Source organism: Orycteropus afer, unplaced genomic scaffold (assembly GCF_000298275.1).
Source record: "Orycteropus afer afer isolate SDZICR_OR568_19922 unplaced genomic scaffold, OryAfe1.0 scaffold00233, whole genome shotgun sequence".
Taxonomy (NCBI): Eukaryota; Metazoa; Chordata; class Mammalia; order Tubulidentata; family Orycteropodidae; genus Orycteropus; species Orycteropus afer.
The window spans coordinates 4,500,606-4,525,880 of record NW_006921820.1 but is presented as its reverse complement, the minus strand read 5'-3'; the positions used below and the strand labels follow the sequence as shown (position 1 = coordinate 4,525,880).

The 25,275-nt window shown below is 50.0% G+C and overlaps 1 protein-coding gene across 1 annotated transcript; it reads right to left on the bottom strand.

The window, feature by feature from the left end:
* Positions 1 to 37: 37 nt before the first annotated feature.
* INSYN1 (inhibitory synaptic factor 1) lies at positions 38 to 13,592 on the bottom strand. Its single transcript, XM_007948987.1, has 2 exons — positions 13,437 to 13,592; positions 38 to 760 (listed from the first exon to the last, which is right to left on the bottom strand). The coding sequence occupies exons 1-2, from the start codon at positions 13,590 to 13,592 to the stop codon at positions 38 to 40; spliced, it is 879 nt and encodes a 292-aa protein (XP_007947178.1).
* Between the last annotated feature and the right edge of the window lie 11,683 nt (positions 13,593 to 25,275).

Sequence of the window (25,275 nt, the reverse complement as noted above, 5' to 3'; positions counted from 1 at the left end):
TCTATGTGCCCACAGCCCCCCTGCCCCTTCCCGGCCCCTAGTTTTTCCCTCTGGCTTTCTGTCTGGTGGCCGTGTAGGGCAGCACCGTTTGCGTGCTCTTGTCTGACACTGTCTGGGTGCTGCTGTTCCTCGTGACCCTTCGAGTCTGCTCTGGGGCCAAGGCAGGGCCTGAGCGGCGGCTGGTCAGTGGAGAACGCCTCAGCTTGTGCGGGGCCGGGGAAGGCTTGAGGGGGCCCACGTGGGGCTCTGTACGTGGAGGCTCAGAGGGCAGGCCCACTTCCTCCTCCTCCGCTTCCTCCTCGCCGTCCCCCTCCTCATCATCACAGCACAGTGCATGGTAGAGCACTTTGTCACTGAACCGCACCCTCTCCCGTGTGCCCGGGGTCCGCTGGGGCAGCTGGCCCTTGGTGGAGCCAGCACTGAACGCCTCCTCACTGGAAGAGTCTGGGGTCTCCACCCGTGGCCCATTGGGGATGGGCATGCCACCATTCATGAGCCGATAGTCAGGGCCAGCACCTGTCCGGGTCAGCTCAGGGCCATCCACAGAGTCTGAGGGGGTGGATACATCCAGGAAGGAGCAGAACTCCCAGCTGTCCGAGAGGATATCAGCTGTCATGAAGTCCAGGTGGCCCAGGTCAAAGGGGCCACCTATGCCTGCCTTGTCACTGCTGGAGGTGCTGCTCACAGTGGCTGTGGTCCAGTCGTCTGGCTCTAATTCAAAGTCGAAGTCTGAGGTCAGCTTATCAATCTGGCTTACCACCTGGCCAGAGAAGGGGAGAGGAGATGAGAGGTACCAGGTGAGGGTGAGAACCCCCTAGGTATGACTGCACCCCTGCCCCACCTTTGTAGACCCTAGCTGAGGACTCTATAGGATGGTGAATGAACTTGTCACCTTGATAACAGCCCAAATTGAACCAGGGTGAACAGAGCTTGTTCCAGCCATTCACAAAGACCTGTTTGTCCCTCCTCAGTCCCTTACATGTCTTGGAGATGTCTCCCAACCCTGCACCCCATTCCTTCACCCACCCCTCTCCCCCAAAGCCAACCACTGTCCTGAAGGGCATCCCTAGTGATCAAGGTTTGATCTACCTTTGATTGAAAGGCCATTTAAGAGGAACAGAGGCGTTCTGGTAGTGCAGTGGTTAAGGCATTCGTCTGCTAACCAAAAGGTTGACAGTTTGAATCCACCAGCCACTCCATGGGAGAAAGATGAGGCAGACTGCTTCCATAAAGATTTACAGACTTGGAAACCCTATGGAGCAATTCTACTGTCTTACAGGGTTGCTAAGGGTTGGAATTCACTTGGTGGTAGTGGGTTGGGTTGGGTTTTAGAGGAACTCTTAAGGAAGTCCCACTCACTAGAGTGGTGAGCACAGCACTCACCCTCAGGGAGGAAATTATATACAGCGGCCATAACAAAGACCCTGTCCAGGCTTTACAAAGCTGCCACTCAACGACGGTCCCCATGGTTCTTCCACAGCTGATCAGGACAAGAAGATCAGGTGTGTGGCACTGGCTAGGTTATCTTCCACCCACCCTTTTCCTCTCCCCTGTTCACTCCGAACAGAAATCAATCCTGGCTTGTTTGGAGAAGGAATAAAGCAAGTAGTATTTGGTAAGCAATAAAGAAACCATCCATCCTGGTCCCAGAGCTGCTTGTTAAATGATCTCAGGGGGCAGCTCAGCTGCGGAGGTCACTGGATCCTGCTCCCTTACATAAAGTTAAGCCTTCGGAAAATGTGGCAGGCAGGCCTCATACAAATGGGACTGCCTTAAGACCCCATTTGGCCTTCCATAAATGGGAGGGATAGGAAGACCCAATCAGAGACATAGGGGGTGACAGAACAAGAGGAGGTAGAAAGGAGATTCAGGTTCAAAACAAAGGCAAAACAGACCAAAAGTCAGGGCGACAGGGACCCAAAGACAAAAGAGCTACACAGTGAGTCATCAAGACTAGAATCTAGCTCCCAGCACCTCTTCAGTGTTCTTCACCTGCGGTCAGAGCAGTCAATTAATTAATTAACTAATTAATTCCTTGATTCAGCAAACATTGACTGAGGACTACTGCTGTCCAGGGATTTCTCAGCAAGGACTGGGGGTGGTGAGTGTCCCAAAGCAAAGGACAAAAGCAAGGGCTCAGTGGGAAGATTACTTGATCAGGAGTCAAGTGACTCAATGTAGGTGACCTTGGTCAGTCATTTTTCTTCTCTAGGTCTCAGCTTCTCAATCTATAAATGGGGTGGAGGAGTAAACTAGTTTATCTCCAAGGCCCCTTTCATCTCTGAGCTAGGATTCTATGCTTTTAGGAATGACTTGAGAACTTGCTTTGGGATGCCAAAGCCTAGAGATGCCCTTGTACCATGAATCCAGTCCTAGAGTTGAGAGACCATTTGGTTGATGCCTGTGGAAGACCTGGGGCAATCAGGACACTTGGCTTCCAGACTTAGCTTAGACATTGCTCTGTGTGACATTGGGCCAGTCACATAACCTCGCTGGGCTTGAACTTCATTTACCACAAAAACCAAATCCACTGCCATTGAGTCTATTCTGTCTCATAGTGACCCTTTAGGACAGAGTAGAATCTCTGGTAGCATAGTGGCTAAGACACTTGCCTGCTAACCAGACGGCTGGCGGTTCAAACCCACCAGCCACTCCTCGGAAGGAAGGTTGGGCAATCCTACTTCCGTAGTGATACTGCCTCGGAAACCCAAGGAGGGGTCGCTATGAGTCGGGGCCGACTCGATGGCACATAACAACAACAACAACAACAACAGAATTGCTCCATAGAGTTTTCAAGGCTGTAAATCTTTATGGAAGCAGCCTGCTACATCTTTTTCTCATGGAGTGGCTGGTGGGTTCGAACTACTGACCTTTTGGTTAGCATCCAAAGGCTTTAACCACTGCACCACCAGAGCACCAAGTGAATATGAAAATGCCAGCCTGCCAAGCTCAAAGAGTACCATGAAAAACAATGAGAAGGGCAAAAAAAGGGCCCTGTGGCTAGTTGGTGATAAAAATGACATCATCTTCCAGCTCTTGACCACCTACTATGCGCCAGATTTTCATCCTCGTTCTGGCATCTTCACCACCACCTATGAGATCATTATCTCCTGGATTTACAGATGAGGAGTCTGAGGTGCTTGTCACCAGAGGAGCTGAGATTCTTCCCCTGCAAAACTGCACACTGCTGGGAGGTGCTGCTTTGATTTCTGGGCTTGGGCAGCAATGGTGGGGCCCCTTCCTCCAATCTAGCTTATGGACCCCCTCCCAGGATAACTCCACCTACCTCACAGAAGCCCTCTCTCAACCCCATCTCCACCTGAGGACTGGTGGGAGGTTTGGCCTAGGGTTGAACTAAACCAATTGCTATTAAGTTGACTCCAATTCCAACTCATGGCAAATCCATGTATGTCAGAGTAGAACTGTGCTCAATAGGGTGGTTTTTTTGGATCTTATTCTAGATTCACAGGAAGTTGCAAAGAAAAGCACCTGGAGGGTCTGTGTACCCTTTACCCAACCCCTCCCAGTATAAACATTTTGTTTGGGAACATTAACTAAAGCTCAATATCGAACCCAGGAAATTGACATTTGTAGAATCTACAGAGCTTATTCAGGTTTCATCAGTTATTCACACACTCATTTGTGTGTGTGTGTTGTCATTAGTTGCTCAAGTTGATACTGACTCATGGGGACCCCACATGTGCAGAGTGGAACTGCTCCACAGGGTTTTTAAGGCTGTGACCTTTCCAAAGCAGGTCATGAGGACTGTCTTCTGACTCCATAGGGTTTTCAATGACTGATATCTTGGAAATAGATCACCAGGCCTTCCTTCCAAGGTGCCTCTGCATAAAATTGCATAAAACAGAGTAAGGGTCCTTAAACTAGAGTGTGCATCAACTCACTCCTCAGAATTTGAGTAGCTCCAGGATGGGGTTCAAGAAGGTTCACATCTAACAAGTTCCCAGGTGATGTTGCTGCTATTGGTCCAGAGACCATACCTGGATACCCATTGGCCTAGGATGCTGGGGATTTAAACCAGGCAACGATACAGCAGGTCAGGGCACTGGGGGCCTTCAGAGACACCCTGTGGCTGCTAGGGCAGCTACCCTCAAATCAGGTCTCCTTGATCAAGTGGGTTCCTGGGTGGTACAATTGGTTAATGTACTCAGCTGATAATCAAAAGTTTGGAGCTTTGAGTCTACCTAGAGGTGCCTTGGAAGAAAGGCCTGGCAATCGAATCACAACCATTGAAAACTCTATGTTCTATTGTAACACACATGGGGTCACTGTGAGTGAAGGCTGACTTACTAGCATCTAGTTCCTTAAGGTCAACTAGTTACAAGTGAGGCCTGTTGAGAGTCTGCTGCTGTCTGAGTGTGGGGGCACAATGACAGTAGGGATCTGCAGTTAAATGATTAAGCCTGATCTCACAGGTTTGGCTGTGGCTATGCTGGGTCTCCTAATACCTCAGGCCTGGCAGCAGGGAAGGTCCAGGGTACACAGGGAAAAGCACTCTAAAGCTTTTAGGACTGGACATACTACCCCAACCCAAGAAGCCCAAGCCTGTACCTCTTGGTGATTTCCCTCCTCCAAGTCTCAGTTTTCTCCCCTGTAAAATGGGATGGTACTCTCCTCCTCATCTAGGGTGATATGGGGATTTAACAGATACGAATGTGCCTGAAACTGCAGAGTCAGCATAGTCAAGTGCTTAAGAACCCAAGGATTAGAGACAGACCTGGGATCCAACTCTGATCTGCCACTCACTGCTGTGTGACCTTGGCCAAATTACTCAGCCTGTCTGGGCCTAAGTTTCTTCATCTGTAAAAGGAGAATTCTAGCAGTACCTCCTTGGCAGGGCTGTTTTGAGGATTTAAGGCATGTAAAGCATGCAGAACAATGTAGACTACTAATATCCACTATGTTCTCCTGGGTAGTACAAACCATTAAGCATTTGACTATCAGCCAAACGGTTGGCGTTTTGAATCCACCAAGGGAGCCTTGGAACACAGGCCTGGTGATCTGCTTCCAAGAGGTCACAGCCTTGAAAACCCTATGGAGCAGTTCTATTCTGCACACATAGGGTACTGTGAGTTGCAACTGACTCGACGACAACTAACAACAAAGTGTACACTGTATACCAATGGGCATTAACATGCAATCAGGCCCCCAGCACCAGGCCCAAGTGATGGAAGTCAACTCTTCACCAAAGTGATGAAAGTTCAGTGGAGAAATTTCTGGTGCCTGTGGCAGAATAAATGGGGATATACAGGGCCTTCCAAATGCCAGCACATGGGTAGCACCTACTTTGCTAAAGTAGGGCTGTCTCCAGACAAAATAGAAGCAAAAGAGGTTCTAAACAATAAGCCTAATGGTTATGAGGCTGACAGGCAAGTCTGGCTCAATCTGTTAGGTGGGACCTATCCCATCTACTTGATAAATGACATTAGTGAGGCTCAGAAAAAGAAGTGATGTGCCTAAGTGCACATAGCTTGTAGGTAAGGAACTGGGTCTGTCACAAAATCCCTGCACCTCCCTGGGCCCTCATTTCATGAAGCCAGTGAAGAGGGCAGGTGTGGGGCAGGCCCACGCTACCTGCCTCTCTGCTTTGGATGCCTTGAAATCTGTGATTTCTCTCAGAGATTTAATAATCATTTTGCCTACATGTAATTTGGGATTGTCTTGGAGTGCAGGGAAATAATTATATACACATAAGGAAAGAGAAGGGGAGAGAGAGAAGTAGAATCACAGAATCATAGTGTCTCAAAGTGGAAGGGACTGGGGACACGGCTGAGTTCCTCCTTCTCATTGTTCTTGTTGATGGGGAAACTGAGGCCAAGAGACAGAAAGGGGCTGAGCTGAGACCAGAAAGTAGGGGTCCTGATTCCTGGGCCTGGCTCTTTAAGACCAAGAATCCCTTGCCCTGGAGAGGGCAAGAGGGAGCACTAGAAAGGAAGAACAGGGCTGAGGGCTGTGACAGAACTTGCTGGAGGTCCCAGACCCTTTCCTGGGGCATCCCTGACCTGTGACCTGGTCACAGCCTCAGCCTTGCTCACCTGAACAACTGTACTGTCTGGTCTGCCCATTGCTAGTAATGTCCTTCCTGGCTCCTGCTTCACCCTGCATCTAGGGACTTTCTATCATCCAACAGGACCATGTCACCCATCTGGTTCCAGCCCTTCACAGCTCCCCAAAGCTTTGCTTCCCGAACACAACCCAACAACAGATCTGACTACAGGCCCTTTCCCATCCAGCCAGGAGCCTCCCCAATGTCAGACTGGCCTCCTCACTGCCCCACACACTCCCTGCTCACTCCTGCACCTGAGCCTCATATAGAGGGCCCTCCCTCCTTCCCAGCTCACTCCATCATCGCTTTCTCAGGGAAGCCTTCCCTGATGCTGGGTCAAGGTCAGGTTCTCTACAAAAGACTCTTAAAGCACCCTGCACTTCTCCTGAAGAGATTTATACTGCTACACTTCTATGTCCATATGTGTAATGATTAGGAGCTCTGGTGGTGCAACAGTTAAGTGCTTGGCTGTTAACTGAAAGGCTGTTGGTTTGAACCTACCCAGTTGCTCTGCAGGAGAAAGACTTGGTGATCTGTGTCTGTAAAGATTACTGCCTAGGAAATCCTGTGGGGCAGTTCATAGGGTTGCTATGAGTTGAAATCCACTCAATGGCATCTAATGGCAACAACATGTAATGATGTCTCCCCACTAGACAGTGAGCCCCACCACCGGTTTCCCAGCCTGGCACAGGGCTTGGCAACTGTTTATAAACACAGTTGCAGGATGAATAGATGAGCTGAGACAGAAGGCGTGATTAAAAACTGCTGAGGGCTTTTTTGCATACACAGTCCTGGACACCCTAATATTGCCCAGCCTCTCCATTCCCCCTAGCCCTGGCTGAGCCCCTTTCCTAAAGAAAGCATGTCTGTATCACTTGAGGCTCTCGAGCCATATCTGGGGACTCTGGAGTCCCCAAACCAGCCTGTTCCCCCTGTCCTCACCTCCAGCCCCTTCACCTCGCCTGATAAGCTATTACCTCTCCCCCTCCCTCCCAACTCTTCAGGCAGCTGGTTACATAACTGGGGATTCTGCATTATTTATGACCACTGATTATTTTTTAATTTTGTGATTACGTTATTTATTATCTTCCTGGGGGGACTGGAGTTGGGGAGGGGTGGGCAGCTGACCGTGATTCACGACTCATCCTGCAACTCGGTCTAATTGGCCAGGGAGCAGCAGTGAATCCATCCAAAGGAGGAGAACGAAGAGGGAAAAGGGAGGAAAGGAAGGCGAGAAAAAAATAATAAAAAAATCCACGCGATTCTTGCTGAGCTGTGGATGATGGAGCTGACCCACTTTGGCACAGGCACCATGGTCCCCATCCTCCCCTGCTCCAGCTGCTGCCTGGCTGGGCCACATTCATCTCACGCCTGCCAGGTCTGTGGCTTTCCCTGCCACCTTTGTCCACAGCACATTGCTGAAGGGACTGCACAATTGGGTGGCCAGAGAACAATCTGCCTCCTTGCCTGCTTCCTGGGAATACTGGCTGAAGGTCCTCCACTGTCAGCCCAGGCTGGGGAAGGGTTGTGCCCACCTCTCGAGCTTCCAGAGGGGCTCAGGACAAGGTGAGCAACTGTGCCCTTAAGTAAGTAATACTCTAGCCCAGAGCCAGAGATGGGGTGGAGGATACAACTCAAGGATCATATGCCCAGCCCACTCTGAGTAGCACCTTGTGGAGGGGAAGAGGTCAGGTACTTGCTCAACTGAAGCTCAATATCTGGAAGCCACTGACAAGGGCCCTTGACCTGGGATAGTGGGAAATAGAACAGTGGGAGGCAGATGCTTACCCAGGAGCACAAACATGAAGGAACCTTGGTAGTACAATGATTAAGTACTTGGCTGCTAACCGAAAGGTTGGTGGTTCAAGCCCACACAGCAACTCTGTGGGAGAAAGATCTGGCAATCTGCTCCTTTGTCAAGATTACAGTCTTGAAAACCCACCTCTGTCACACGGGGTCGCTATGAGTCAAATCAGTTTGACGGCACCCAACCACAACAACACAAGCATGAGATTCCTGGAGAGTGTGTGGGATTCTCCCTCAGAACAAAATCCAAATTCCATACTATATGGCTCCCTCTTTGACCTTTTCTCCTGCTTTCCTCCTCCTTGTTCACTCCACTCCAGCTGCACTCGCTTCCTTGCTATTCTTGAACATGCCAAGCCCACTTCCACCTCAGGACCTTTGCACTGGCTGTTCCTACCACCTGGGATGCTCTTTCCCTAGATATCCATTTGGCTTGTTCCCTCACTTCCTTTGGGTCTCTGTTCAAAAGCCAATTTACTGGAGATTCTGTTCCCATCCCCATTCTTGTCAGTCTCTATCTTCTTTTCTCTGTCTCACTGCCATCGAGTCGGGTGTGACTCACAGCTACCCCTCCTTGGGTTTCCGAGGCAGTATCACTATGGAGGTAGATTGCCTAACCTTCCTTTCAGGGAATGGCTGGCGGATTTGAACCACCAGCCTTCTGGTTAGCAGTCAAATGCCTTAGGCACTACGCCACCAGACTACAAGAGAAATAAAAGGGCCCCAGTCAGCCAGGAGACCAGGTTCCTGGTCCTGACCTTCCTGAGCATGGCTAAGAAGCTGATGTGACTCCAAAAATCAAGGATAGCAGCACTATTTACAATAGCCAAAACTTGGAAACAACCTAGATGTCCAACAACTGAGGAATGGATAACCAAACTTTGGTACATTCACACAATGGAATACTATGCAACGCTAAAGAATAATGTAGAATCTGCAGAACACCGCATAACGTGGATGAACTTGGAGGACATTATGCTGAGCGAAATAAGTCAGTCACAAAAGGACAAATATTGTATTAGTCCGTTATTGTAAAAGTTAAGGAAATGTTTATATATTGGAGGACATTTTCTTTGTTGGTTACCAGGGGTGGGAGGGAAGGGGAGGGAATGCTGTTAGATAGATAGAGATAAATATTGATTTGGGTGAAGAGAAGGGCAATGTACCAAATGTGAGTGACCAATATGGCAGCATTGAGGATGAGAAAGACAGAGAGAGTTACATGGGCAGTACAAACAACAAATATGAACCCCTTTGTAAATACAATACTGAGTTGTTAATGAAAGCAAATATGGGTATAGGGACGGATAGATGGGTGAACAAGCTAAACAATTATGTATGTCTAAATGGGGAGTGTATCCAAGATCATATACAGGGTTGGCAGAATATGGCCCTCTCGAAGAGTATGAAGGGATGGACACTGGGAGGAGGTAACTATGGGGAGGAAGTGGGAGGGGATCTGCTGATTGTAAATTTTGGTCAATGACATGAGACAAAGTATATGTGAACTGCTGTATGAAAAGTGAATTTACTCTGTAAATCTTCACCCAAATCCTAATAAAAAAAAAAAAATCAAGGATAGACACAGAGCAATACAGCAGGCCAGTGCTAGAATAAATCACTGCCTAATACCTATCTCTGGCAGATTATATATGGAACCAACTTTGTGCCCAGCACTGTACTAAGTATTTTGCAGAAAAATATCTCATTTAATAAGGAGATCTAGTGGCACTGTCATTAAGGCAGTGGGTTGCTAACCAAAAGGTCAGTGGCTCCAACCCACCAGCCAATCCACAGGAGAAAGATGAGGCAGTCTTCTTCCATAAAGATTTACAGCCTTGGAAACCCTGTGGGGGAGTAACTATGAGGCGGAATGATGGTTTTTATTTTTTTTTTTATCTTATTTAACCATGCCTGGATGGCATAAATTTAAGTGCTGGACTACTAGCTGAAAAGTTGGCAACTTGAACCCACCTAGGGGCTCCTCTGGAGAGAGGCCTAGCGATCTGCTTCCCAAAGGTCACAGCCTTGAAAACCCTATGGAGCGGTTCCACTATTCCACCGCAACTAACAACCACAACACCACCACCTCATTTAATTCTCACAGCAACCCTGGGGCAAGGAGGGGTGTTAAATATATTATCCTCATTTTACAGATGAGGAAACAGAAGCACAGAGAGGTAAAGTAACTTTGCCAAGTGCACACAGCTAAAGGGGAAAGAGCTGGAATTTGGACCAGCAACTCCTGGCTGCACAGCCCATGCTCTTTGCCTTCAGCTGTGCTGCACCTCTAAGTTAAGATCCACAGGATTGTCAGGGGCTGGGGCATAGAGCCTGCAGGGATTGGCCTGGTATCCTGAAGTATTGATGAAGGCTAATTAATGATTGGCCGTCACATCCCTCTGCAGCACCACTTTAGCTTTCAAAGCACTTTTACATTCCTCACCTCACTCAGTCCTTCAGTTACTTTTCCCACTCATGGGATAGGCCCTGCTCCCTAGCATCTGGGGAGCTGGTGGCACAGCTGTGACAGGGGTTTGGGAGAATGGAGGTGGTATGGGAGAGGGAATTCCAAATCCTCCAGGGATGTATGTAGGAATTGGCCCCCTTACCACATACCAGGCCCTCGGTAAATCTTTGTAAAGTCACTTTGAGATGCGAATTATCATCATATCCATTTCATAGATGAACAAACTAAGGCTCAGGGACTGGGAAGGGAGGTGCTTTGGCACCTCTCCTCTTTCTGTGAATTTCAAGCTGCATATCCAACAGGATGAGGAGGGTCTGCCATGATCAGTAGTGCTGGGGGCTGGGGAAGGGGAACAGCTGATGGAGGAAGAGGATGGCAGAGGGGATCAAGCTAAGCCCTTCTTCTCTGTTGGTCTTGTGCCTTCGTGCAGCAGTCTGTGCTGTTCCCTGACAGTCTTGTGTGTGAGTCTTGCCTCTGCATCTAAGTGTTCTGCCTTCCTGAGACAAGAGCCAGCTGGTGGGTCCTGAGCTGGTGAAGCCCAGGGAGTGGGGAGCAATGAATGAAAAAGTGCTTGCAACCCTCTTGACCTTGGGTCTACCCATGCCCCTGATGGAAAAATGCCACACAAAGTGCCTGAGAAGAACCACTAGGCAGATTCAGCTTTGCAGCCCCCATGAAGGATGAAGAACCAAGAGGGAATGAGGATGCTGCAAGCCTTCTTCCCAAACCAGAGCCTGATACCCCTGCTTGATGACCCCATCCCCTACAAACCCCATCTACAGGAAGTCAGTTCTGGCCTTTGGCTTTCCTGCCTGGGCCTCCCAGAGCCTCATCTGCCCTTCTCCATAGTGTTCCCTGCTCATCATCCAATGTCCATACCCTGCCTGGTGGGTAGGGGAACTCTGAGGCCTGCACCCCCCCCAGCTGGGTGCCATTGGCAGAGGGCTGGCAGGTGGCATACGGGGTAGACTCCGGTTGCCGTAGCAACCTGCCAAAGTCTTGGGTGGAGGCACATGGCCTACAGGGTGTGTGGGGGGAGGGGACTCATCTTTCTTTGTCCTGGCTCAAGCCCCTGGGCTGGTATAGCCTGTGAACAGGAAGCTCTGCTATAAGGGACATGGGAGTGGTGTGTGTGTGTGTGTGTGTGTGTGTGTATGCTAAGGAGGGAGGGAGCATCTAAGAAATCTGCAAATAAATGCTATGGTTCCCGCTCACCCTGTCTTAGCCCTGAAGGGCACTCTCCTCACAGCATCACAGCTTATGCTTAAGGTACCATCTCTAGAAGGCCCCTGTCAAAATGCAAGTAGGCTGTTCATTAGTTCACCTGATAAAGTCCCTGACTAGTAGTCAGGAAGTTCTAAGCGTAGCTCTGCTACTAGTACGCTATGTGACCTAGGGCAAACCCCTCTCCTTCTCTGGGCTTCAGTTTCTTCAGTTGTCAGTCAGTGGGTAGGGTTGGTTTGATTTATCTGTGAGATGCCTTCATGCTCTGGATGGCTATGCTGGGGAAGGGAAGGCACGTGCCTGGAAGGTGCTCAGTTGTGAGTAGGCTCTGAGCTGTAACATGCTGACACTCAGGCTGAGCATCAATCCTGGCTCTTCTAGATGGACCTGCTATGACACAGGTTCCACATCCCGGCCCAGGACTGAGATCCTAGACAACTCCCATGGCCCTAACAGGACCCTGGAGCATCTGAAATGAGGTGTGTGTGCTGGGGGAAGGGAGGACTATAATCCTTTGGACTCATGAGGTTGGAGGGGAAAGGGACGCTCAGAGGCATCGGGCCTTTGACCTCTAAATTGTACTACTTGAAGATGCTCAGCCCAGACCCTGGCTGGCCCAATCTGAGGCAGAAGCATCACCACTTCTCTTTACCTGAAGCCACAGCCATTCCTATCTCCTGAGAAAAGACTTCCTGGCAGGCTTTAGGAAGCTGACCCTGGGCAGAGGGCTACCTTGTCCACCAACTCCTGCCTCAGCATCTCTACAACTCCTTCTACTCTGAACACAACTCCCTTCCAACACCCTCTGTTCCTTTGTGCTGAGGTCAGGCTGGAATGCCTTTTCACAAGCCTGGAGTTGATAACCCATCATCACCACCTCCTCCTGGAGTCCCTATCCACCCTGCACAGCTGGCCAGGGAGAGCTTGGGTCCATAACTCCAGCTCAATCACTCTCCCTGCCATCTCCGCAGGGGCCCTGGTTACAAGAAGTTGAAATTTGCCTAAAGCCCACCTGGCTGGTACAATGGCACCCAGAGGGCAAATTCAGGCCAGTGGCTCAGAATGCTGGTCATGCATTTTGGGCTCGAACACAGCCCATGGGGCAGGGCCGAGGACATGTGTACCTCATTACCCTGGCAAAGTGGGAAGCAGTAATTAAACCGGGCTCCACTTAGAGAGACAGAGAGGGACATACACAGTCCTAGCATCGCTGAGTGACTTTTCAGCCTTAGTGAAAACATTCAGAACTATAGGATGAGGATGTCTCTCCTTAGGGATGATTCCTGTCCCTGCCAATATACGTAAGGAACTCTGATATGCACTAGCACCTCTAGGACCCATTACACCACAGGGCAAGGAGGTCATAGCTGGCTTTAGTTTTTCCAGGATCAAGGGTTCTAATGCTCTGAGTTGGGCTTTGAGCAGTGAGGACTGGTTCAGGAGAACCATCCACACTCTCCCAGGGCCCTTTGTGAGCAGCTCAGGGTCTGTGAGTCAGATAGTGAAGTCAAGGGTCAGCCTAAGTTCCAGAAGAGGATTTTCCATTAAGAAGCTATGTGTGTGATTCAGTCCTTGACTATCTGTCTTAGCAAACCTAAAGTGCTAGCCATAGAGCTTTGGACCCAATGACATGCTGCCCAAGCAGTCTCTGCAACACCAGGCTCTTCCACTGAGAGTTTACAGTGAGAGTTTCAGCAAAACAGATTCACGGGAAAAGGGAACAAAAAGAAGGGAGGCATCCTGCTGAGTGACACACGTGCACACAGCCTTGAGTACACACATACACAAACACACATGTGAGTACGTTTTGGTGTCAAGTGCAGGAATGCTTATCTAGGGTCTGCCTTCTGCCTCTGTTCACCCCTCACTCACCTCCCTCAGCTCCTTGGCCACCTCCTTGAGTTCCCGCAGGATGCCCTCCAGCTGCCCGATGACCATCTTCATGCGCTGTCGAATCCGCTCCCGCTCGCCACCACTGCTAGGGTCGTCACTGGGCTGCCCGAGGTCCGGGGCGCCCCGAATGTTCATCCTTCACCACGTGGCTGTGGGCCTGCCCATACTCCCCCCAGCCGGGCACACACTGCGTCTGCCTCCACGGAGCCCCCCTCAGCTGGGCAGGGCTCCACATCTTAACGGCCCCCCAGCCCACCCTGGCCCTGGGCGGCCCTCACCCAGCCCCTGCCCCCTGCCACCCCGCCTCTTCTGCCTCTGGGTGGGAAATGGGACACCCAGAGTGGGACAAAGTCTGACAGAGGGTCAAGGTGAGGACACAGGGGGACAGGAGGGGGGGCCTTGGGTCTCAGGAGTGGCCTCCAGGACTTGGCGTGCTGATGGATGTGCAGAGATGAACTCTGGCTGAGCCTGGACACAGAGGCAGGGGGATAATTGCAGGGACTAAGGGTAAGATATGCCCTTGGGATGAGGGGAGGCAGCAGTAAGTAACCCCTTCACAACTCCTAGGCAGGTGGGAAGGCAGAGGTCTGGAGACGCAACTGACACCTGCGGGGGGGTAGTGCCTGGGGTCTTCCAGAGGTGGCAGGAGCTCCAGATGTGGGCAGCTCTGGGAACGGAGCTGGATTGGAGGAGGGCAGCCCCCTGCAGAGAGAGCGAGCCTGGCGTCAGCCCTCCTAGGCTGCAGCACCAACCGGCAATGCCGCTGCCTCCCTACTCTCCCCTTCCTGCACCCTCCGTCGATGGGGATTTATTTATTTTCTTTTTTGTGGGGAGGGGTGGTGGAGGCAGATGGTGTACAGCTCGGCCCTCCTCTAGAGGTGAAGGAGGGAGCCCCCTGCTTCAAAGGCAGAAGTCTTCAGCCAGCGATGGGGCATGCTGGCCGCGGCCCCCTCCCCCAGCCAGGCCTGGCCCCGCTGGTTCAGAAAGCCTCCCCAGTCCACGGTCCTCCCTCCTTGTGCCCTCAGGGTGCCCTCGTTCCCAGTAGACCCTCCTCCACCAGCTCCGCCTTCCCTCAGAACCTCCGCTTCCCGGACTCACCGAGGGTGGGGGCACGGCCTTCCCTCCTAGCAGCGTCGGGGGCCAAGCCCCAAGACGAGGTTGGGGGGCCCCCAAGGCCCCCTAGGGCGGGCTTCTCTCTCTGGACCCTTCGGCCACTGGCCTCAGGGAGGTCCTCCGAGCCGCTGCCGGAAACATCTGGGCGGTGGGAGGGGGCGGGGCCTCCGCGCTCCAGGGAATGTGGCCGGAAAAATCTCCCCCAATCCCCGCCAGGCTTCAGGCAGGGAATGAGCGAGGGTCCGGCGGGCTCGGGGCTCCGAGGCCACAGGTGACCCGGGCGCACAGCGACTGAGATGACGCCGGGCCGGTCCCAGCGCGTGAGCCAAAGTCGGAGAGATCGGAGGACGCTGGGATCCCCTCAGCCCACGCCTGGTATTCCCTGGGCTCGGCACAGTCCAGGTTCACTATGTCCAGTCCAGATCGTGGGGTCTGAGCTCCGCCGGCTCGGCCCTGCCCTGCTGGGAGTGAGCCGGCACAGCCTGGCGCCCGGGACGCGCTTGGCCCGAACCCGGAATGCCTGCGCTCGGGAACCCGCTTGCGCCCGGGGCTGCAGCGAGGGTCTTCTCAACCCAGCCCCGCGGTCCGCCCAGAGCGAGAACGCGCCCAGCACTCAGTCCACGTTCGCGGAGGTCCGGAATCCACCGAGCCCCGGGGGAGGGGCGGTGTCGGCCGCGAGGTACCCAGTCCCCGCCGGGCCGGGCCGAGAGCGCTCGAGGCAGGGGGCCCGGCCGGGCCGGGTTCGGCGGCCCGGGCGCGGGCGGGCGCGGCCCCAAGCGGAAGCAAGGGGGCGAGAGCAGGAGAAGGGAGGGGAAGGGACGGGAGGGGCGCGCGGCGGGCCCGGCGAGCTGGGGCGCACAGGTCTCACTGCCTCGGCTCTGGTCTAGCCGCCTCCTGCAGGTTCGCCCTCAGCCCACCGCCTCCGCAGCCCCCAGACGCCGGGTGGCCGCCGGTGGGGCAAAAAGGCGCCGGGTCCGGCTGGGCCTCCCTCGGCTGCCTCTCCCTGCCCTGCCCCGCCGAGCTCTGCGGGCCGGAGCCCGCTCCCAGAGCACCTCGGCGCCCCGCTGCCCGCGCGCCCACCGCCCCCGACCCTCCCTGCCGTCCCCCGCCGGACTGGCCGCCCGGGCGGGCGCTGGCTCCCTCAAAGGCCGCCCGGCTCGCTCGGCTCCGCTCGTCTCGGCGCTGTCAGGGAAGGGGCCGGCCCGGCGCTCCGGGAGGGAGCTTTTAAAGCGACACACACGCCTCCCAGCGCTGAGCGCCGAGCGCGCAAGCCGGGGGGTCTCATCACCCGGGCGAGGGCAAAGGGTCTTGTGCTTCCCGGACTGCAGACGTCCTAGCCTAGCCTGATTTCGACTGTTCTTGGGCGCGGGGGGGCAGGGGACTGGGGACTTAGTTCCCTTCTTACCGGTTCAGACACCCCCCTTCCACCTTCCTCTACTGCAGTGCATCCCAAGCTTCCCTTTTGACTAAATTTTCCACACCCAGACCCTCCCCTGACCCCTGTTGTTGTTGTTTGCCATCGAGTCGGACCCAACTCATAACGACCCCTCCTTGGGTTTCCGAAGCGATATCACTACGGAAGTAGATTGCCCAATCTTCCTTCCCAGGAGTGGCTGGTGGGTTTGAACCACCAGCCTTCTGGTTAGCAGTCAAGTGCCTTAGGCAGTACGCTACTAGAGCTCCTCCCCTGACCCCTGTCAAGCCTCAAAGTACACTGTCAAGCTTCAAAGTACACTGACTTTATCTTAATCAGATTAATTCAGAAAATAGAATACAGCCAACCTTTATTGAGCACCTTCATACAGTGTGTCAAACTTTCGGCAGGTATGTGTTAGACATAAATTGCTGCATTCAATTATTTGTCCATTTACTCAAAATTTATTAAGCACCTTCTGTTTACCAGGCCCCAAGTTAGGTTCTGGGAACACCGGAAAGAGAAGCAGCATTTCAGGAAGCTCACAGCTCAGAGGTGGAGACTTCAGAGTAAACTGAGGATTGGTAAACGCATGACAAAGGCTAGTTCTAGAACCAATAGTAGTACCTGCCTTCCAACCCAGGCCAGGGCTAGGCAGTTTTCCCAAGGATGCACCCCTGAGCTGAATATCAAAGGAGAAGTAGGAGTAACCCAGGTGACTGTGAGCCTGGGGGAGGTGAGGATGAACATTCCAGGCAGGGAGGAGGATGGGAGAAAAGGCTCAGAAGCAGAAACTGGGGGGTGGGGTTGTTGAGTCAACTGTTGCTTTTAGAGACACCATTGTGGCAGCTTTGTGGAAAGTGGATTGGAAGAAGACCAGTCATGTAGAAACTGGAGACCATGGTTAGGAGCTTGGATTTTATCATGGGGGCAGTGGAACTCTTTGATGTTGGGGAGGAGCCTGGTGCTGCTTCAGGAGAGATCCCTCTAGGGCAGTGTGGATGGTGGATTTGAGGATTAAGCCAGAGAAGAGAAGACCAGTTAGAGGCTGTTAACAAGAATGGAGTTGAGAGAGAGGGATTTCTAGTCATAGGTCCATGGAATCATCTACTGAAGTCCAGAAATAGATGAGTTTGAGCAGGGAGTGGCAGGAGGGAGTGAACTCAGTGCGAGAGGACAGAGATGGGTATTTAATACCTAACAGATCTTGAATCTCATTAATAGAAGTGCAATGTTTAGAAAAAGGGAAGTGACATTCCTTCTTTTTTGTGCAATATCAAAGCATGCCTAAGACTTCAATTTAAGAGCAACCTTGACACACTGAGTGTGTCTAGAGGAGGGCAGTTAGGAGAGGAGTGGACTAGGGTATCTGTCCTGTGAAGAAGGGTTGGGTCCATTAGGGCTAGCAGGAAGAGAGAAGACTCAGGGGAAGGATCACTATAAATCTCCAAAGGGCTGTCCCAGGCAAGAGAATATATAGATAGATTCTAAGTAGTGCTTAGGAGCTCTGGTGGCACAGTGGTTAAAGCATTCAGTTTCTAACTAAAAGGTTGACGGTTCAAACTCACCAGCCACTCCACAGGAGAAAGATGAGGCAGTCTGCTTCTATACAGATTTATAACCTTGGAGACCATTTGGGACAGTTCTACTCCATCCTATAGGGTCACGGTGAGTTGGAATCGACTCCATGGCAGATTTGTTTGTTTTAAGTGGTGCTTTCCTAGTATTTGAGGATTGACCCATCCTTTCCTCCCTGGGCACCAGCCCAGATGTTTCTATCCTTCAGAACTCTGCTTAGTACCCACCCACCCCCACCTCTACCCTCCTTCTAGGCAGGCTTCTCTGATCCTCCAGTCTACTGGGAGGAACAGAGCAATCTTTTGGTCCCTTACCAAACACTTCTCAGGATGGTTATTTGATATGCTAGCTGTATGACCTTGGGTGAGTCTCTTAACCTCTCTGAGCAGGGATAAGGAGCCCATAAACATTTATATTTTTTCCTGAACTGGCTCTCTTAAAAGAAAATGTTTCCTACTCTCTTTGAATCAGAAAAAAATAGGGATGATAATATTACCCACTTTACAGGGTCATTGTGAACATGGAATAAGATAATACACAAGGCAGTAATTGGCCCAGTGCCTGGCACCTGGTAGTACCATGGATGGTGGCTGCTGTCAGCTGTTATTCACACCTTCATGTCTATGTTTAATTTCCTTGTGAGACTGAACTTCCCAGAATGGTGTCTGTGTCATGTCTACCTTTGTCCCCCACGTAGATCAGAGTAGTAGACTGTGGCAACTAGTGACTTTGACCGCTCCAGCCTGCTCTCCATCACCCCACTTCTGGCATCCCTTTCCTTTGGAAATTCCTCCATTACTACATAGCACTCGTAGGGTGTCAGTTAAAATATCCTCTACTCCCATCCATCCCCACTCTGTGGCCATCAGACTGCACCAGTCATAGAACCTCATCCCCCCAACAACAATGATTGGCCCTAGGAGTGGATACACGACCCAAGCAGAACCAAACAGACTCTTACCCTGAGATTGATATATAGATGTTGAGAGGAAGAAATCCTCTTCCTACCAGGGGAGGTGTGGGGGTGAGGGTGCAAAGCTGGATGCTTTGGGCCCAAGGCTATTAACTAGGCAGCTTTCCCACTAGATGTAAGAAGCCAAGCAAGGCATTGGAGAGGAAGGGAATTTAGAGACCATACCAGAAACTTGAGCTCACCCAGAGTCTCCCTCCCCTACATCTAATTAATCTTGAAGTCCTATTGCCCTACCTCCTCAATATCATGTAAATAGTTTCCTCCAATGCCTCCTGCACCTCCCTGCGCTTAAGGTCTGGCTCAGTCCACAGACTATATAGTGGACTGAACTACATAGTCAGTTCTCAATATATGTTTTCTGAATAGTGAATGAAAGTCCAAAAATATTTTTGTTTCACATCATTGTTAAGCAAACTATTACCTAAGGTGAGCCTGAGATGGGTAAAGCTGGAGGGAGGGGCCATGGCACAGAGCTCAGGGGTCCCAACTGCCTTACCTCCCACCCCATACATACCCTGAAACTTCCTGTCCCTTCCCTAACCTCTGACTCTCAGACCCTGCTCATCTCAGGATGGCATGGTGGGCAGAGCAGGATAGAGGACTCGGAGGCTTGTATGCAAAGCCCTGTGGTATGAGTTGAACCAATCACATAACCTCTCTGCACACCTCTGCTTCCTCTTCTGAAAATGGAATGTTGGGATAGTCCAGGAAGAGGATATTTTGCAGAGTGCTTTCACACAATGAATCCCCAATTATCCTGCTCATAGCAAGGAAGAGCCACATTGCTATCATCCCCTCCTGCCTTCTGCGTATCTTACACTGTCCATTATCTCTCACTGTCCTTTCAGTTAAATCTCTCTCTCTCTTTCTCCGTCTCCTATTTCTTTCAGTCAGCATTTAAACCTGCTCTCTAAACTCTCCCATCTTACAAGACCTCCCTTGCCTCTCCAAGAACTGTCTCATCTTTCTTCCTTGCACAGCGAAACTTATACCAAAAGTTGTCCGCATGCCCTGCCTCTCCTTGGCCAGCTCTCACTCATTCCTCCTCCTTCTGCAATCTGGTGTCCGCCCCCGCCACTCCCCTGAATAAACTTTAAATGCTAAGGCCACCCGTGACCTCTGAGATGCTGAATCCACAAAACACGTTTTCGTCCTTATCTGACTTGTCTCCCTACTGCTTTGGATACAGTCAGCCACCTCCTTTGTCAACCATCTCTTTTCCCTTGACCTCGAAGACTCCAGGATTTTCTGGGTTTCTTCCTGCATGCTGACTGCTAGCTCTCACTTCCTCTGCCCACTCCCCTACTCTCCCATCTCTGAACGTGGAGTTGCTCAAGGTTCAGTTCTAGGTTATTTCCACTTTTCACCTCACTCTTTTCCCACTCTGCAACCCCCCTTTCATGTGGTTAAATTCCACCTATATGGTCTCCACTCCCATCTTTGGACTGGACTCTCGACTAGCCTCAGACTTGTGGACTCTCCTGCCTTCTTGCACAACTCAAGTTCAAAAGAGCTCAGAATAATTCCTAAACTCTTCTTCCTATGTTCCCTGTCTCAACCGCTCCTACGAAAATTCTGGGAGTCTTCCTCTATGCCTTCTTCTCTGTTACCTCAGCCCCACGCCCAATCAAACCCACCTCCCTTTGTTCATTCTGGCTTCTAAAGATATCTCTTGCCTGGGTTCTCTGCTGCTACTGCCTTTGTCCAAGACACTGTCATCTTTCAACTAGACAATGAAATTCCCCTTTCCGTCTGCTCACTGGTCCCCTCCCATGTATTTGCCCCACAGCAGCTGCAGTGATCTTGAAAAACCTCGAGTCTGATAGATCATCCCCCTGCTTCAAACCTTTCATCCATTTCCCATTTTCCTAAGAATAAAGACCCAAATTCTCAACACATCCAAAAGCACCTGGCCCCTATGGCTCTCTCCAGCTCCCCTCTCTCCTCATTCCCCTTGCTCTCGTTTCTCTCTGGCCTTCTTTCAGCTTCTTGGATGCCCAAGATTCTTGCCTCTGGATTTTTGCACATGCTATTCCCTTCCTGAAGCACTCTTCCCTTTCTTTATCCAGCTAACTCCTACTTACCTTTGAGGTCTTGGCTTAAATTTCAATCCTTGGGAAAACCTCCTAGACCCTTTTCCCAGACTAGGTTATACTCCCTGTTATTTGTAATAATTTAACATTCATATTTCCTGCTAGAATGTAAACTAGAATTCACGTCCCTTTTACTGACTACAATGCAGGTGCTGAATAAATATTAACAGATAACTGTTGAGGTTCAGGGTGGTTAAGCAACTTGCTCAAAGTCACACAGCTTATCAGTAGTTGACCTCATCTTAAGTCCCTTTAGGCTAGTTTTGGTGCCTTATCATGTGGCCCTGCAACATACAGATTCCTTTTATCAAAGCACTAATCACACCTTGGTGACAGTGGCAGTTCAGTGGTAGAATTCTTGCCTGCCATGCAGGAGACTCAGGTTCGAATCTTGGACAATGCGTAGCTTCATGTGCTGTCACCACCTGTCTGTCTGTGGAGGCTTGCTGTTGCTGATGCTGAACACGTTTCGGCAGAGCTTCCAGACTAAAACAGACTAGGAAGAAAAGCCTGGCAATCTACTTAAAAAAAAAAAAAAATCAGCCAGTGAAAATGCTAGGGATCACAATGGTCCCATTCCATTGTGCATGGGGTTACCATGAGTTGGGGACCAATTTGTTGACAACTAAACAGCAAAAACAATCATACTTTATTGTAGCTGCTTGTTCAACGGCCCATCTTCTGGAGAGCAGAAGCCGCACTATCTTATTTATTCTCCTTTTCTCACCTTCTACCTGAGCTTCTGGCCCTGGGAGCATGGAGTACCATGCATGCTTGTTGATTGACTCTGGTGATGAATTCCCCCAAATTCTCTTCTAGCTCTGACTTCCTACCAAGCACCCATTTACTTCTTCAGCCCACCTGTGGAATGAGCTTTCTTTTTATTTTCATCCTAAATTAATTCTTTGAAAGCAACTTTTACTAAAAAAGAATAAATCAGCAAACAATTGAGGGAAGCATAGAAGGAAATAAGACAACACACACACACACAAACACACAGAGGCTGGAAATGGCTGAAGTGAAGAAATTTGGTTTCCTTTAATCTGTGTGGGCTGAGTTGTCACTACTTCACCCCACCTCAGCTTACCTTTTGATTCTTGGTAATCAAGAATCAATCTCCTCCTTCCTCTCCCCTCCCAGCTTATCTGGGCTCAGTCCTAGTTAGGGGACCTTTTCCTGCTCTTTGGAAGGTTTCCCTGGGCAAATTCCCTTCCTATCTATATTCTGACTGGTAAATGCAGAAGAAATACTTTGGACGGAATTGGAGCCCCATCAATGATGGGAAAACAAAGGCTCAGAGAGAGTTAGGAGCGGCAAACAATGGGGCTCTGTGTTCATTCCATTAACCCAGAGATGCCCACGCTGGCCCAGCCTGTCTGCACTTCCTCTCAGATAGCTGTGCGACCTTGGCTAGGCTATTGACCCCCTTCTAGATGTGGAAGGAGAGGAGTAGGGTCTTGAGACTGAACTTCTGGGGGGTGGGGGCGGTGGGGGCTGAATGAACAGGGAGGGAAGCCAGCAAGATTGAGGTTGCACCCACGAGAAAGGGCGGGGACTACGGGGCTGGGGCTGGCCAGAACAGCAGGTTCTTGTCAAACACACAATTTAATTCTGAGGCTGTATTCCTTGTGCCTGGGAGATTTTCAGCTTGCAATAGTGTCATTTACAGATGGATTTGCAGTGGCGAATTACAAGTTTGTAAGCAACAGCTTCTCTGACGCCTCAAAGGAAAAAAAAACCGCATCCCTCTGCAAATTATAAATTCATAACTGAAAGTGTTATCCAACTGAATGCAAAACAAATTCATTACCAACTACATTATTCCATTGAATACCAAGTGAATGAACTGCACAGGATTTTGTGCTAATCAGAGACATGTCCGGAGAGGGGAACAAAACAGTCCTCCCTCCGCTTTCTTCCTCTTTGTGTCCTTTTGGGCCCACCTCAAGCTATCCTGAATGTGGGCAGAACTGGAGGGATGTACACTGAGTAGATAAAAATGAGAGTAGAGGTTATGGTGGTGACAGCGAAGGTAATGGTGGTGGTGTATTGAAACAGATAACTACCTTGCTGTTGTGTGTGTGTATCTTTTGTAAGATTATTATAATTGTTATGTTAATTTATGATACTATCTTGTGAAGGCTTATGTGCCTACTTTCCTGTGAGTGGGAGAACATCCCTTGAAAACGGGGATCATCCTGTTATTATTAACTACACAGGAAAGACATGGGTTGATCAGAGACCAAAGTGAGAAACTGGGTCTTAGTTTAGGCACTCCAGCGAGGAGTCCCTCCCAGAACAATATGAAGTAAGGAGGGTAATAACAGGCATTCTTGTCCCATTCTTCACTCAAATGCAAATGCTTCACGCTAGTGTTTTATTGCTGAGAATGATGCTGACTGTTCGTTGTTGATATAATTTTTACTATGTCAAGGAAATATTCTTTTATTTTTATTTTACTAAGAGTTTTCCATCACTCTCTTGAGACCAAGCTTCAATGTGCTGGAACATCTAGATGGATGCTCCTGGGTGGAGAGTGCCCACAAGGTGTAGACAGCTTGGGGTCTATGGTGAGAGGACATAGGACATACTTTGTTTTATTTTTTAAATTTTTATTGTGATTTGGATGAAAATTTACAGAGCAAATTCATCTTCCATACAGCAGTTCACATACCCTTTGTCTCATGACATTGACTGCAATCCCTACAATGCAATAGCTCTCCTCTCACTTCCTCCCCATAGCCACCTCTTCCCTATGTCCTTCCCTCCCTGCACTCCTGCACCCTGCACTGTCTCCCTGTGCATACATAGCCCTTCTATTCTCCCATGATTGATGTCTCCAAGGAGTGTGTCTACCTAACGCAAATGTTCATCTCATATGCCTGTCTTTGTTTGACTGGAAGCCACAGGAGTGGATGCAATTCCAAACCTGAAGGACAGCTAAGGGCCATAATCTCAGGGGTTCCACCAGGCTCTATCAGACCAGCAAACCTAGTCCCTACCCAACACTTTTTTTTACAAATGATTTTGAGTTTTGTTCCATATTGTTCTCCCACTCTATCCAGGATCTCCTACATAGAACCCCTTCTAAGTGAGTGCCTGACACTGGTAGTCAGGCACCATCTAGTTCTTCTGGTCTCACAGTCTAGACTGAGGATCGCATGGTGTACCAGTCCCTTGGACTAATTGTTTCCATGAGTTTTTGGTTTTCTTCAATCTTCTTTGCTCTGGAGAGAAGAGACCCATTGTTGCATCTAGATGGCCGCTTGCAAGCTTTTAAGATCCAAGTCACTACTCCCCAAAGTAGGATGTGGAACAATGTTTTTGTGTAGTATGTTAGACTAATTGAGCTTGATGTCCCCTGCAACCATGGTTCCAAGCCCACAGATCCAACTACTCACTCCCTCTGGGTAGCTGGCTGTGGCCAAGAAGTGACTACAACTTTGTCCCTTGTCAGCTCTACTATATACCTGGGAATTCTTACAGAACATACAAATACACTTGTAGAAACATTGTCTGCCAACCCTCTACATGATCATGGGCACACCCCCACCCCACATAGACATACCTAATCATTCAGCCTGTCCACCCATCTATCCATATATCGATGTTTACCATCACTGACAACGCAGTACTGGATGTGCAAAAGAGTTCATCTTTGTTGTCTGTACCTCCCATGTACCTCTCTATGTCTTCCTCTTCCTCAATGCCACTGTGTTGATCACTGACATATGGTACATCACCCTTCCCTTCACCCAAATTAATACTTGTCTCTACCTATCTAGCAGTGTTCCCTCCCTCTCCCCCCAAAGAAAATTTCCTCCCATATGTAAACCCCTCCTTGACTTTTTACAATAACAGATTAATTCAATATTTGTCCTTCTGTGATTGACTTATTTCACTCAGCATGCTGTCCTCCAAGTTCATCCAAAACACTGTTATGCAGTGTCTTGCAGATTCTACTTTATTCTTTAGGGTTGCATAGTATTCCGTTGTATGTATGTACCATAGTTTGGTTATCCATTCTTCTGTTGATGGGCCCAAGGTTGTTTCCATCTTTTTGCTATTGTAAATAATGCTGTGATGAACATGGGTGTGCATATATCTGTTCTTGTCCTGGCTCTCAATTCTTTAGGATAATGAGGTTGCTCATTATCCTAAAGGATATCTTTAGGAGTAATGAGATTTCTGAGTCAAATGGTATTTCTAATTCCAACTTTTTAAGTAATCGGACATAGGATATACTTTTTAACCACCATTATCTAGTTACAGTGAGTCCCTGGGTAGTGCATACAATTAATGCACTCAGTTGCTAGATGAAAGGTTGGAAGTTTGAGTCCACCCAGAGGTGTCTTGGAAAAAAAGGCCTGGCAAAAAATTAACTTCCAAAAAATTAACCATTGAAAACCCTATGGAGTGCAGTTCTACTCTGACACACATGGGGTTGTCATGAGTCAGTCATTTCCATGGCAACTGGTTTTTGGACATCTAGTTGCATGTGTGAAAGGAGCTCTGGTAACGTAGTGCCTAAGGCACTTGACTGCTAACCAGAAGGCTGGCAGTTCAAACCCACCAGCCACTCCTCAGAAGGAAGGTTGGGCAATCTACTTCCTTAGTGATACAGCCTCGGAAACCCAAGGAGGGGTC

Coding starts and splice junctions, on each gene's coding strand:
- INSYN1 (XM_007948987.1), bottom strand. CDS start 13,592: ATGAACATTCGGGGCGCCCCGGACCTCGGGCAGCCCAGTGACGACCCT. Junction 761..13,436: donor TGGCCAAGGAGCTGAGGGAG/GTGAGTGAGGGG, acceptor TTCTCTGGCCAG/GTGGTAAGCCAGATTGATAA.